Source organism: Lichenostomus cassidix, chromosome Z (genome assembly GCF_008360975.1).
Source record: "Lichenostomus cassidix isolate B80296 chromosome Z, HeHo_3.0, whole genome shotgun sequence".
Lineage (NCBI taxonomy): Eukaryota > Metazoa > Chordata > Aves > Passeriformes > Meliphagidae > Lichenostomus > Lichenostomus cassidix.
Genome location: NC_139511.1, coordinates 55,730,170 through 55,743,491, shown reverse-complemented (window position 1 = coordinate 55,743,491; position 13,322 = coordinate 55,730,170). Strand labels below are relative to the sequence as shown.

At 43.9% G+C, this 13,322-nt stretch overlaps 1 protein-coding gene and 1 long non-coding RNA gene across 3 annotated transcripts in view; one reads left to right on the top strand and one right to left on the bottom strand.

The window, feature by feature from the left end:
• LOC146424957 (uncharacterized) lies at nt 1-2,680 on the bottom strand. The gene is made up of 3 exons (XR_014846748.1): nt 2,124-2,680; nt 539-1,956; nt 1-138 (listed from the first exon to the last, which is right to left on the bottom strand). It is a non-coding gene; the product is annotated as an uncharacterized LOC146424957 (long non-coding RNA).
• A 133-nt stretch (nt 2,681-2,813) lies between these two features.
• ZSWIM6 (zinc finger SWIM-type containing 6) overlaps nt 2,814-13,322 on the top strand; it is a 108,758-nt gene continuing 98,249 nt past the window's right edge. Inside the window, exon 1 of one of the 2 annotated variants that reach the window (XM_085043540.1) lies at nt 2,814-3,438. In XM_085043540.1, coding sequence (XP_084899666.1) covers nt 2,928-3,438 — 511 coding nt within the window. In that variant the 5' untranslated portion in view covers nt 2,814-2,927. The remainder of the gene's footprint in view (nt 3,439-13,322) is intronic. The other variant, XM_085043539.1, reaches the window with a different exon arrangement.

The following is a 13,322-nucleotide window of genomic DNA, read 5'->3' as shown; positions in this document are numbered from 1 at the left end:
CATCCTGTGCATCTGTTAATATTCATAGACTCAGTGGGAAGTAGCTACTCCTGATGAGTGGCAGACAGATGAAAGAGGTGCAGCTAAGGTGCCTTTCTTTGTGATTTCTTTAGTGAATTTAAGAATTTCTGCCCACATCTGGAAAGAAAGAAGAAAGAAAAAGTTGAGATAATGGACACATAGGCTAATCTGCTTAATATGGATGATTTGTTTTTCATTGTCATTCTTCTCACTTTTCTTGGTTTTTACTGTAAAGTTTCTCTATTATGATGAGAAGAATTCTTCCAGGGCATTAGTGTTATTTTTATTGCAGCAGGTGGTTAAGACCTGGTAAAGAACAGCCATTACCCAATTTGGAAGAGTATTTTTACTGACTTGCTAGATGCTTGTTTAAAGCAGAAATAGTAGTAGAATGGAGAAGAAAAATTGCTTTGACATGTGAACAATCATTACTCAAAACTAAATGACGGAGTGAAAAATAAATATAATTTTCCTCTCCTTTCATACACAAGCAATCATTAAGTTATTTTTTTCCTACCTTCTAATATTTAATTTCTCTGCTCTTAGAAATGCTGAGATGAAAACCATATTAATAATAAAAGAAAGTACTACAACTTCATCCTGGGCCTGCAGCATTCATGCTGCCTAACACTTCCAAAATTTTGTTGGAGTTAACTTTATAAATGCAGTAGAACATATGTAAAGCATGCCTAAAATGAGAAACAAGACAGTTAATATTCCAGCAAGCTATCCAGGAATTTATGAAACTGGCATCTCAAGAGTAACTATTTTATGAAGTCCATAGCCAGAAGCACAAGCATCAGTTAAAACCAATTTCTTACACAAAAAATAGCTTTCATGATCCCAAAGAAAAATACCCCAAACTTGTACTATATACAAAAAAATAAACTATGCAGAAAATAATTCTGGCTCTGTCTGCAGTTTAAACTCTTTGATTAAAAAGCATCAGTCACTTTCTCAGTATGAGCAACTGGCAGAAGAAAACAGGAAAAAAAAAAAGAAAAAAAAAAAAGAGCTGTATACCCAGAGGTAAAAAGTTCTCTACCAGTGAAATTTCCAATCAGTACTACTCTTTTTAGAAGCTTAAAAGCCTACAGCCCACCCCCGAGCCCCCAGTACGTGCACATTCTAAACTATCTTCAGGTTTCTGCCAATCTCTTTAAAAATCAGCCACCGAGTCTGGTAAAGGTAATTCAATTTCTCATCCACTTTTAATGGAAAATGCAGTTTCTGCAAAGCTTTTCAGTCCCTTGACTACAAAGTAAGCTCCTGTTCCAGTCTGGAGGGGGTTGATGGAAACAAGTAGACGACAAAGCTTCGAGCCAAGGCGATGTTGTTTGCACCTCTCCGATCTTATGCCTGGCACGCTCGGCATTCCTGCGCCGCATTCCCTGCCGGAACCGCCTCCCCGCCGATGAGCCCGTGCTGCATCATGGAAAATGTAGTCTGTCTGGGAAAACCAGCCGGCAGGAGGGAGGGAAGCCGCTCCAGTTACGGCTTCTGCGGGGCACGGCGTGCGAGCGAGTGCTGCTCGCCGGGCAGGGAAGTGCTGTTCTCAACTGCGAGCCGGCAAAAAACGCCGCTTACAAGCTATAGTCCCAAAATATTTGATTAATAAAAATTACTCGGCTTTAAATTTGATTAATAAAAATTAAAAAAAAAAAGGTGATTGCTCCACCATGACGCATCAAAGCGTAATCCCATTTCCGAGATAAAATTCCAAAATATCAAAAATACAGACTTTTAAAATGTAGTTAATGAAACAAATGTGTCAGCTGCTCTGCGATGACCCACACCCCCGCCCCTCTGCGCAGAAAGGCGCTGTGGGCTGGTTCGCTCGATCCCTTCCGCACGGCATTCCATGCGGCTGGCGCTCCAGGAGCGGCGGCGGGACAGCGCTCCGTGCTGCGGACAGCCGCGGCACCCTCAGCACAGCTATAGATACATGTGTGCTCAAACAGATGTATATGTATATTTTTTTTTTTTCCACAGGAAGGACACTTGATTTGAGGCGCCGGCACGAACCCGAATGGCGCGGTTTTTAAAGACCGCCGGCAAAAAACCCCAACCCTCCGCTGTGTCGCGACATCCTCACGACCCACCTGGGCAAACACGGTGCCTTCATCGCGTCCGACTGCCTCACTGCGGGCCCGCGCCGCCGGGCCCTTTACCTCACGGCTCCCGGAGCGCTTCCAGCCGCGCACAGCTGCGGAGCCAGCCGGGAGCGCCCACCGGCATGACGGCCTTTACCGTAATACCTCGAATAGAAGGAAAACTAAACCCCTCACAAAACACAACAGCAGCACATCTCGTGCAGGTCAAGAGCTTGTTATATGCACGCAACTGGGCTCCTGCTCCAGAGACGGACGGAAAGGGCTTCGCCCGTTGCGGCCCGCCTCTGAGACAGGAGCGCAGGTCTTTCCCCCCACCCGCCTCAGCCGGTACCGTATTTCCCTGCCGCGCGGCGCTGTTGCCCGGCCCCGCCCCCCCGGCTTTCCCGGCAGAGGTGACCGGGTTCAGGCTGCGGCGGCGGCCCCGCCCCCGCATGCCATTCCCTACTTGGCGGCAGAGCGGGGGGCGCCGCTGGCCACGCCCCCTTTCCCACCACGCGCGCGAGGGCGCGCCCGGGCTTGCGCGCGTGACATCAACGGGAGAAGAGGCTGGGGGGCGCGCCGCCCCCTCGCTCCTCTCCCCCTCCCTCCCCGCGCCGTTCTATTTACGTTTGTGACGCCGATTTGCATAAGGCCCCGCCCACCCCGCGGGCGGTGAGGCCGCGAGGCCCCGCCCCCTTCGCCACATAAGGGCAGAGGGGGGAGTGTCCCCGGGGGCTCGCGCCTCTCGCTGCCTTCCTGGAGCCGCTTATAGGGTACCGCCACTTCCGCTGTCGGCTTAGAAGCGGCGCGATCATGGCGGAGCGCGGTCAGCTCCCCCACCCCGCCAAGCGCCTCTGCTGCAGACCCGGCTATGGCTCGGGCTGCAGGCCGGGGCAGCGGGCGGGCGGCTCCGGGCCCGGCGGCGGCGCGCTCTGCGCCGGACCCTCCTCCGCAGCTGCCGCCGCCGCCCTGGGGCTGCTGCCGCTCGGCAAGACCCAGAGCCCCGAGTCCCTGTTGGACATCGCGGCTCGCAAGGTGGCGGAGAAGTGGCCCTTCCAGCGGGTGGAGGAGCGGTTCGAACGGATCCCGGAGCCGGTGCAGCGCAGGATCGTCTACTGGTCCTTCCCCCGCAGCGAGAGGGAGATCTGCATGTACTCCTCGTTCAACACCGGCGCCGAGGATCCCGCCGCCGGCCCCGGAGGCGCCGCCGCACCCGGCGGGGCCATGGACGCCACCGCCGCTGCCGCCGACGAGAACCGGCTGCCCTTCCGCAGGGGCATCGCTCTGCTCGACGGCGGCTGCGTCGATAACGTCCTGCAAGTCGGTGAGTCACCGGCCGGTTCCGCGCTCCGGGGCCAAGCCGCCGCCGCCCGGGGCCGTGGGTCTCCCCGTGCGTGTCACCCGCTTGCCGTCAGTCCCTCTCTCCGCCGGCAGCTCCTCGCCCGCGGCCCGGCCCGTGCGAGCCCTTCGCTCCCCGGCTGTACCGCGGGCCGGGCAACTTCCTCCGCCGGTCTCCTCCCCCTCGCGCCCGGGACACGCAGTGGCTCCCGGGCTCCGTGACACGGACACGGCCCCCGCCTGTCCCTTTAACTCGCAGCCCCGCACCGCGCCGTGCCCGCTCCCGGTAATCCAGCCTGTGTAATCCCGTTTGGCTCTGCCCCCCTACCAGCGTCCACCCCCGGTAATCCGGGTCATCGCCTTACCCCGAGCCACAATAGCGAGGAGATGCCGCCCCCCCATCCCGAGGGGGACCGCCGGTGGAAATGAATCAGCAGAAGGACGGCCGGCGGGGGAAGGAGGGGGGCGAGATGCGCCGCCGTCCAAAATAAAGATATAAAAGCGGTGCGAGACCCTGGCAGCGGGAGTGCGGGGGGGGGATCTGCGAACAAAGGCATTTCTAGGGCAGCGGCGACGAGCCGGAGGGAGGGGGCGCGATCCGCCCCGGCGGGGGTGCTATGGGTGGGGGGTTGCTTTGGGATGAGCGGCTTCGTGACAAGGGGGGGAAAGCGCTGCTCTTCCTCCTCCTGGAACAATACCCCCCCTCCTCTTCCTCACCCCCAGCCCAGCCGCCTGCCGCTGTTCTTCACCCGCTGCGGGCTCTCTTGGTTGACTCCTCCCTGCCAGTGTTTAAAGGGCCGCAGAGGTGGGTATTCCCCCACTTTTGGGGGCCTGTCTGCCGGGGGCGGCTCCCCTTTCATTCAGGGAATGGCAGGGGAGCCGCCCCCAGCAGACAGTCCCCTCCGCCGCTGGTGATGCTCTTTGTGCGACCCGGCCACTTTGTTCTCATTTTCATGTTTATTTGCGTCTTTTTTTTTTCTTTTTTTCCTCCCAGTTTTCTGTCGTTTCCCCTCCTCCTTCCCTGAAAAGGGGAAGACAGACAAAAGAGGCTGCTGCTCGCCTTTTGTTGACGGCGGCGGCTCGGTGTGTGTGTGTGTATGTGTGTGTGTGTGTGTGGGGCGCCGGGATTCCCCCCTTCACCCTCCCCCAGAATCTCGGTCCTGCCCGCTGCGGGTTCGACTTGGCGGCACCTTGCAAACGTGCCATCAGTTTTTTCCCGAAGGGAAAACGTGTCCCTGCTCCTAGGCTCAGTGCCTTCTCTTCTGCCTAGGGGAACTTCTTTTTTTTTTTTTTTTTTTTTTTAATCCAATTAACTTTCTTGTAAGTTTCATCTTTTGACTTTCTCCTTCCAAAGGTCTGAGGTGCATCTGGAGTTCCTCAGGACTGGCAAAACCAGAAGTAGGGCTTTTGTAGTTTGGTTGGGAGTGCTGAGATTTTTTTTTCCCTTTTGCATGCACTTGATTCTGTTTGCAAGCGATTAGGAATGACAGGAGTGCACATAGGGAGGGTTTCTTGGCTGATTGCATTTAAGCCAGGAATTCACTGTGAAAATAAAGCCAAGGGGCGATAAATAAAAGATGCAATCTTCTCTAGGAGGCAGACACCCAGTGTGGACTTTGTTTTGCTTGCTTTCAGCAGTGGAATAGGCCTCAGTGAGTAGTTGTGAAAGGAAAAAAAAAGTAACTTTTTGTGTGACTTGGGCGGGGGGCGTGGAGTAATGTTGGCACGGGTCAACGTGAAGAAAGAAAATAGGCATAAATACAACTGAAGTGTTGACTGCTTCTTTTGGAACCCTTAAATGCATTTCAAACAAATACTGTACCTATTGCTGAAAATACATTTGCTTTGTTGTATTCCACCCCCCTCCCCAACCTTATGTGAGCCTCCTTTGAAATTCTGTGCAAAAATAGTAGTGGAAACTGGTGATATGAAAGATGTCAGTTGTTTTGACAGAGGCCTTTGGCGAGGGAGTTGTGGAGGACTTGGGTAGGCTGGGTCCTGCTGTAGGAGAGTTCTTGTGTAATTTGGGTAGGTAGCTGTGTCATTACGACTGGGTCCTGCCGACAAGATATTCCTTGTGAAGCAGAAAGGTGCAACTGTTAAAGGCAGTTCAGCTCTAGAGTGACTTATGTTGGGCAGAGAATTGAATTGGTTCCATATAATACAGCTGAATATGTACCATTGATGAAAACTTAGCATTAAGTTTATGTAAGTGCATGTTTAGTGACCATATAAATTTGAACTTATGTTCTTTGCAGTATGAGTAATGGAAACTCTGTAAATGTTTACTGTTGAACTATGGAAAAGTGCAGTTATTGGACAAAATACATTTTATTACATATCAGTTCTAACAGCCTTACTTGTGACCTGAAGTATTACTATAAACGGGGAATGCAGGATTTGATTTGAGAGACGCATAAATTTCAGTTCAGTGGTAGTTAAATGGAACCATTTGCTTCTGAGTTTTACATTTTAAATTTTTCAGTCTAGCCTTGAATAAACATTCTGACAATTTTATCATGGTAAATCATTTCAAGCAGGAGGATTTCACAAACCTTGTATCTAAGCTTTGCTAAAAACTTCATGTGATCCAGCTTCATGCCCACCAACTTGTGTGTTGTCCTGTAAAGAAAATCCAAAATAAAATTAAGATGGTGTATTAGTGATACACACAAATAATGTTTTTGGTAATCAGGCAGTAAGGTTGTCTGCTAGCCTGTTTTGTAGTTTAATGGTGATGTCCAAGTGTAATAATTAGCATCACTTAATTTTGAAAGATTTTTTTGCCAAAGAAGATGGCTTCAAAATTCAATTTGCATCTAATTTATTGATGTATTTATAACTTTTTTATATGCTTCAATTGGACATGAAGGTTTTTCTGTCTTAGTTTATAAAAAAAACCAGAGAATGCAGACTCCTAAAGCAAACCTTCCCAACTGCAAAAAACAGCTCTTTTACTATGCATGTTTTTAACTTACTTCAAACCAAGTATTTTTAGTAAAAATTACAGTCTAAACAAGAAAGCACTTTGTGAGTAAATACGACAATCTGGAAGGAAAATTAGAAATTTACTGTGTTTCATTTGGCCAAATTTGTGAAGGTGCCAGAAGCAAGGAGACAGTTTTAGATGGCGAAGTGTATATTTGGTTTCTGAGGTTAGTCCTGAATTAGTACACAGTACTGTATTGTCGTCACAGCTGTGGCTGTCAAGGTTAGGAAAAGGTGTGATCCCTCAATAGCACAGCTGACCTGGCGAGAGCCCTTAATGCAGCTATTCTAGGAGAAGAAATAAACCCCTGTGGTTCTGCTGGTGTGACTCTTGCTTGGGGAAGGACAGAGATTGCCTTGGCTGTGGTGCTGTAAAACTCAGCTTCATTGCTGCATGTGCATTAGAAATACCTGAAAAATTTTTGATATGTCATACAAATACTCCTACAGTATCCCTGTCTGTCTGTAATTTGAGGTAGGTTTGTCTTTGTTGCATAGACCCTGCTCGCACATACAGGCCTTCCCTAAGAGCACAGCCCTTTCCATGGTATCATAAGGTGTAACCATGGTAGTTATGCCTTTTAGGTATATGAGTGGCAGTGGAGTGAGTTGGAGGGAAGGGACTCCCAGGGAAGGAAAATATTATGTAGTATCAATTGACAGTTCTAGAATATGATATTAATATTATGAACTAGACAGATGCCTTGTCTGTGGAAGAAGGTTCAGCTGAAGAGCATCATTAGCATGGAGCTGCAGGCTTGTGTTTTGGAAGCCTCTCAATGAAATGTGGTTGGGGGATGTAACCGAAATACTTCTTAGAGAAAAGCATAGTAAAATTTCACGATTGTAAAATAGTGGTTGAATGTCCCTGGATGTTTCTTTCATTCATTCTTAGGTTAAAGACTTGATTTTTTTTGTTGTTGGTTTTTTTTTTATTGTTGTTGGTTTTTTTGTTTGTTTGTTTCAAAATCAGAAGCCATTTTTTTCAGCTGGAACAATAGAAGGCTTTAGAAGACCATATTGGTAGCTGCTACATGTAACTCTGGTGGAATGTGTATTGCAGTCAGCAAATTTCAGATCCTTTTAATGGATGGTGATTAGAGTTAAATTTTGGTTCTTCCTAGCCATCTTTACTGAAAAAAACCCCAAACGTTCTGAAATTGCAGAGCTAGTAAAACAAAAGTAATTTCTCTTCTTTTGTGAGTCAGTTGTTTGAGTGCCAGTGGTATAATATGAAATACTGTTTTTTTTCTGTTGATAAAACTATACTAAGTATTTTGTTAACAAAGCTGGCACAAATGTTATACTGTGCTGTGAGTTGAAATGCTACTTTTACCCGAGATGATGATCCTCACTGATGTGTGCAATATATATGTAATTGTTGATGAAACCTGTGGGACAGATGTATTTAGTAAAAAGATTTATTTAACGAAAGTAATACTGAGTTGTGTGACAAAACTAGGACTGTCATTAGTGGGAATGATGGCACTGTGTTTAGTGTTAACTTTTTTTGACCTATGGTACCAAATTGTTCCGGTATGCTTAGTGACCTTTTTCCAAAGGGAAAAGATTGTTAAACTCTGCCTATTTGAAGAAGAGAATTTTGTCTGCTGACATGCTGAAAGAACAATAATTTTCTTCCACAGTCAGCCTGAGTTGGGGTTTGGTTACAAATGTATGAGTAAAACAAGTAATCCAGAATTTGTTATTACAAAGTTGTAGTACGGGTGTAAACAAATGATGTCTGACTTTTTGCTGTACTTTTTTTGACTTAGTTCCAAGACTAGTAGAGTCTTGCAAAATTGCCTTCATCGATTCTAGTTTCAGTTTGCACTAAGAAATGACTACCAATATTTCCAAGTTCCAGAAGAGAAACTAGTAAGCTAATTTTTAAATGTTTCTTCCTGAAAGGGAAACATCTAGTGCATTCCAGTTTCCTTGTTAGATTTTGAATGCAGTGTATTAATTGGGGAATATGCAAGCTATTTTCTGTGTGTGCGCGCTCTAGTACACTATCCTTGACCTTGAATAATTTCTTTGGAAGCCCTGAAAAAAAAAGGTAGAGCAAAAGAAGTAAAAAAAACCACCTGTCTTTCAAGACCAGATCCCTGAACGTGGAAAAGCTTTGTAAATCAACTCCTGCCTTTAATTCAGGCTTTCTAAAAATATTTAATCATGATTTCAAGAGAATGTAAGTATTTTAGAGTAATTTCAAGATACAAAAATAAAACTTAATACTATCTTTCTATGTAAATGTGAATAGTAGGATAAGTGTGATAGGACAGTGTCAGTACTGCCCTAGAATTCGTTTATTTTTTAAGGAAAATAATTGGAAATCACTTGCCATCACAATTTGTAAAATAAGAAATCTTTTATACATAAGTGTTGTATTTGGTTGATGTAATAAAATTTTTCAGTGTTTGTTTTAGGTCAGTTTTCCTGTTTCTTATGTTCCATTTTCCCCTTAATTTCAAGGCTTTCCTCACTTCCAGGAAAATAATTTTAATTTTCAAAGCTGGCATTCTTTTCAGAAAGTGATTCCATCTTTGTATATGATCTGATGTTTTGGTATGTAGCAATGTTTGAATTTGAGCCAGTTGTCATGCCAGCAGCTGATGCCTGTATGTGCTCTCTCTCCCTGTACTCTAACTTTCAGAGATCAACAATTAATTAAAAGCCACATTTGTGTGTGAGGGTAGGTTGGGGCTATTTAAAAGTCAGCATCAGACAAACCGGTTTACTTAAAAATTAGTAGCTATTTGCTGCATTTTGCCATATAATTTGATTTTTTAAAATGAACCTGTTAAAATCAAACCATTACTTAAGACTCTGGTAAAGTTCTAATTTAAAAAATTCAAGTGAAAAAACTTGCTAAACTGTCACGTGCAGTTCTTGCTGTTGAAGGATCAAGTATATTAGTATATTATCAAGTATGTTAGATGAGTTCAGTTCAAGTGTCACCTGCTGTCTGGGTTATCCAGGTATCTCAAGATAAAGTGTGAAGTTTTGTGGTAGTGTAAATATGAGCACAAAGTCACAGTAGTATAGAAAAGCAGCTGACATACCTTAACCTGCTCTCTCTTTAGCTTATTTTCTTTGGGGGTTAGGTAGGATAATTCACTGGATCTGTAAAAAAACCCAAAAAGGCAAGGAAGAAAAGGAACGCACTGTTTTAACTGACAAAAGCTATCCTAATTTGTGCATATGCTGTCTGTGTCATGAACTAATTTGAAATCTCAAAAAGCTTTCATGTGCAGCAAAGATACAGATTTAATGTGAATTCTGATTGCCTGGAATGCAGTCAGCCTAACAGCACGTGAATACTTGAGTACTGTCCAACAACTGCACTTGCTGTTCTGGGAGATCTGTCTCCTTGAACTTCCAGTTTTTCCTCTTGGATTACTGTCCAAGACTACCTATGTAAAAAGGTAGTCTTCTTAGCTGGGTATGTGTGCAGCCCTTGACGTGGCTTCATAACCTTCTGTGACCTGAATCACTAGCGATGTACTGTACACTGCTTTGCATTCTCCTTCCAGCTACATGCCAATTACCATGACTTATGTGATGGCCTTGCAGCACATCACTCTGCTATCCTCTGAAGCAGCAACATGCATCCAGTCTTTGTTGCCTTGGCCGTGCTGTGGAGGGCCAGAAAGTCCAGGGAACTTGAGATATAAATCACCATCTTAAAATAGTTGTTTTCTGACTGAATTCTGCAAAAGTGCAAATAGACTGGAGGAGTGTAGCCTTCTGACAGTAACTACAGTGTAGAGGATTCCTTTGGGGTTAAGTCAGAACTGATAAAAGACCTGCTGTAAGAGCTGAGTGGGCATACAAAAGACTTTCTGATGCGACACAATTCAGTATAGACTGAAGAGTCTCCTGATGTGGAATTTTTACCAACACTTGTTTTGAAGACTTCTGGAAAGTGAGAAACAAGTTGTCAAAGAGGGGAGATTTCAGCGGTGTTTAAAGTGCATTTTAAAGTAATTGTGATGCACACTATCACGTGCTTTAAAAAAGAGTACCCTTTTGTGTTTGTGGCTTTTAAAATGACTTATGTATTATTATTTTTTACTCTTAGCCTCCACTCCTCTTTGCAAGTGAGTGTATTTGACAGTTGTGATATACCTGGAAATTTTGTTTTGGAAACGCATGGGCAAAGGCTGAGAAAGTCTGACGTTAATTGGAAGCATGCAGTAAAACCTGTCAGTAAGTTTAAATTAGCACTAGTAGAGCTAGCTGATCAGATAAATAGGAAGCTCATTTACTGAATTAATGTGCTAAAAATTCAGGTGATTTACCTTTTATCCTACTTTATTTAACAATCTGCCTGTTTACATGAGTCATCTTTCGTTGTTAATTGGTGTCAGACCTTTTAATACATTATGGCATTGTTGGAAAGATAACAGGGGAAATGGCATAGTAAGATATTTCACAGAAGTACATGTTAATATATATCTTTATTGTGTCTTTTTTTACTTTATTTTTTGACAAAAGTTAATTGCATTTCAAATGGTTGTCTTAAAGGCCTGAAAAATCAACTGTTGCATAGCTGTATGACTTCTAAGAAATGAGACACTTTGTTGTATGTGTGCCAAGTTTAACTGCTAACTGGTTACTGACAGCCGGTAGTAATGCAGTGGCAGTGCAGGATCTATGCAGGAATTGTGCAGCTGACTGCAATGTTTAATTTACACTGACTAATAAAAAACACTTTACTAATACAAAACATTAGACCAGCAAGGCACTTAAAATTGTATAAACTCTTAGAGTGTGAGACTAATGTACAGTCTTTTACAGAGCAGAGGATCAAGTTTGCATGTATTCTAATTATTTAAGTGTCCTTAAGCTTGTGTTAAAAGCTTGGCTTTGGGTTAAAGGCTTCAGAAGTTTTCAGCAGACTTTGGGTTAAAGGCTCTCAGATTTGTTTCTGTATCCTTAAAGTTTGTGTCTTTATTCTTTTATGTGGCCTGCCAGTGGCCTGCCTTCTTTCTGCAGAGCAATGTTCCATCATGTGTGCAAGGCCTGGTGCCACCACAAACTTTAGCACTTTCAAAAGCAACTTCTGAGCTTTATTATTAGTTTTTAGTTTCTGCATTCAACTTTGGTATTTTGACGGGCTGAAGTGCACGGAGCACTGATCCATATTTGGTCATTAATGATGGGATTGCTAGTATGTTTATCACTAGTATAAATAAAGACAGGTAGTGTGGTCTTCTGACTTTCATGTGCTTGATTGTTGACCCTTTCTTCCACTTACGTGCAGCTGTGGCTATGAAAGCATGGCAGATAAAATCTGTGTTAAGAATGCCTTACCAAATACACCTACAGATAATCTTCCTGAGATCTTTTGGAAAATGTGAGGAAATCAGTTGAGTGGAGTACTGTACTGTAAGCTGTTGGTTGCTTCCATAGCAGTTCCATCAGACTTTGCTTCTGCTGTTGGTGGAATACAATGCAGTGTTTTGGGAGGGTGGAAAGTAGTCTTAGTAAAACACTCATTTGCATATTTACAAAGATGGATTTAGTAACCACATTAAACATGGCTTGTGCTTCTTCAGGACAATTCTGCAGAGTCTGCTGATTGTAAAAGTTCAAGAACAGGGAAAAATCAATAGTCTAAATGAATTGTTTAATATATTAGCTAAAGAAAGAGGAAAACCAGAACACTTTTATTCTGAAATACTGTTATTATCAATGACAGCTGGGACAACTGGCTGTGCTGCTGCTGTGTTACATGTAAAATGAGTCTCAGTTCTTCCACTGATTTAGATTGTAAACTGAAACCTTGCAAACTGACTACAGTTAGTGTCTTGGGGATAAAATACCAAGTCCATTATATTCTGTTTCTGGATTTAGTGTAGCTATATTACACAGAAGCCCAAAACTTCAATTTTGCTTCCCCTAGAGCAGGGGGATGAGGATGACATAAAATGCACAGCTGTTTTTTATCTTTTTGTTATTGCAAGCCATGATATGTGAGAGCACCATCATGCAGCTTTCCTGATCAAATATGAATGCATGAATTAATATAGAGGTGACTTTAGCTCAATGTGCTAATGCACGAATGGCAGGCAGTGACTAGGACTGGGATGTGATGTAACACATGCTGTGAAAGTCTGATGGGATAAGGAAGCTGAGAATAAATTTCTTAGTCCTACATACAGATTTTAGAAGTAGTATACCACTTAGTTTTACTGACAGTTTCCAATGATCAGTTTTTACACTCTCATGTTTCCTGGCAATAATTACAAGTTTGATTTCCAGGTAAGTTTGCAGATGCTAAATGTGAGGGATTGTTTAGTAGCAGGGAGTGAAGATGTGCTTAGGAATAAACAAGAGTTTGTCTTACTGAATAGTAGATGCTTGAACAGAAGAAAGGTGGTAAAATGATGAGTAAAATGCTGTATACATGAGAAGCTAGAAGTTGTTGTGGCTAGAAGTAGCTGTGGCTGAGATATGGCAGAGGTCAAAGACCTCACCAGATACTTGATGAGGTATATTTAAGGAGGATGTAGTCTGAATGACTGTTCCCTCTATATGCTCTACTTTTAATGGGTGTTAGCAAAAGCATGGAAGCTGATAGACTTTTTCCTACAAAGTGAAACACAGCTTTCAAGATGGAAAACAGATTAGCAAACAGTAGCAGCTATTCTGTAGCTTCCGAAGTCGTGAAGTATTTTTAGGATCCGAAGTGTGTGTTCTCTCACTCTCTTCAACCTCTTGTTCCAATTTCAATTTTATAAATAAGGTGTATCTGATGCACAAAGGTAATGCTCTGGTTTTTCAGATAATCCTGACTTTCTGTGTATTTGAAGGGCATTTGTTAGGTTTTACTTTCACAGAAGCAATTTCTGTTAAGTAATGATGGAAGCTTGA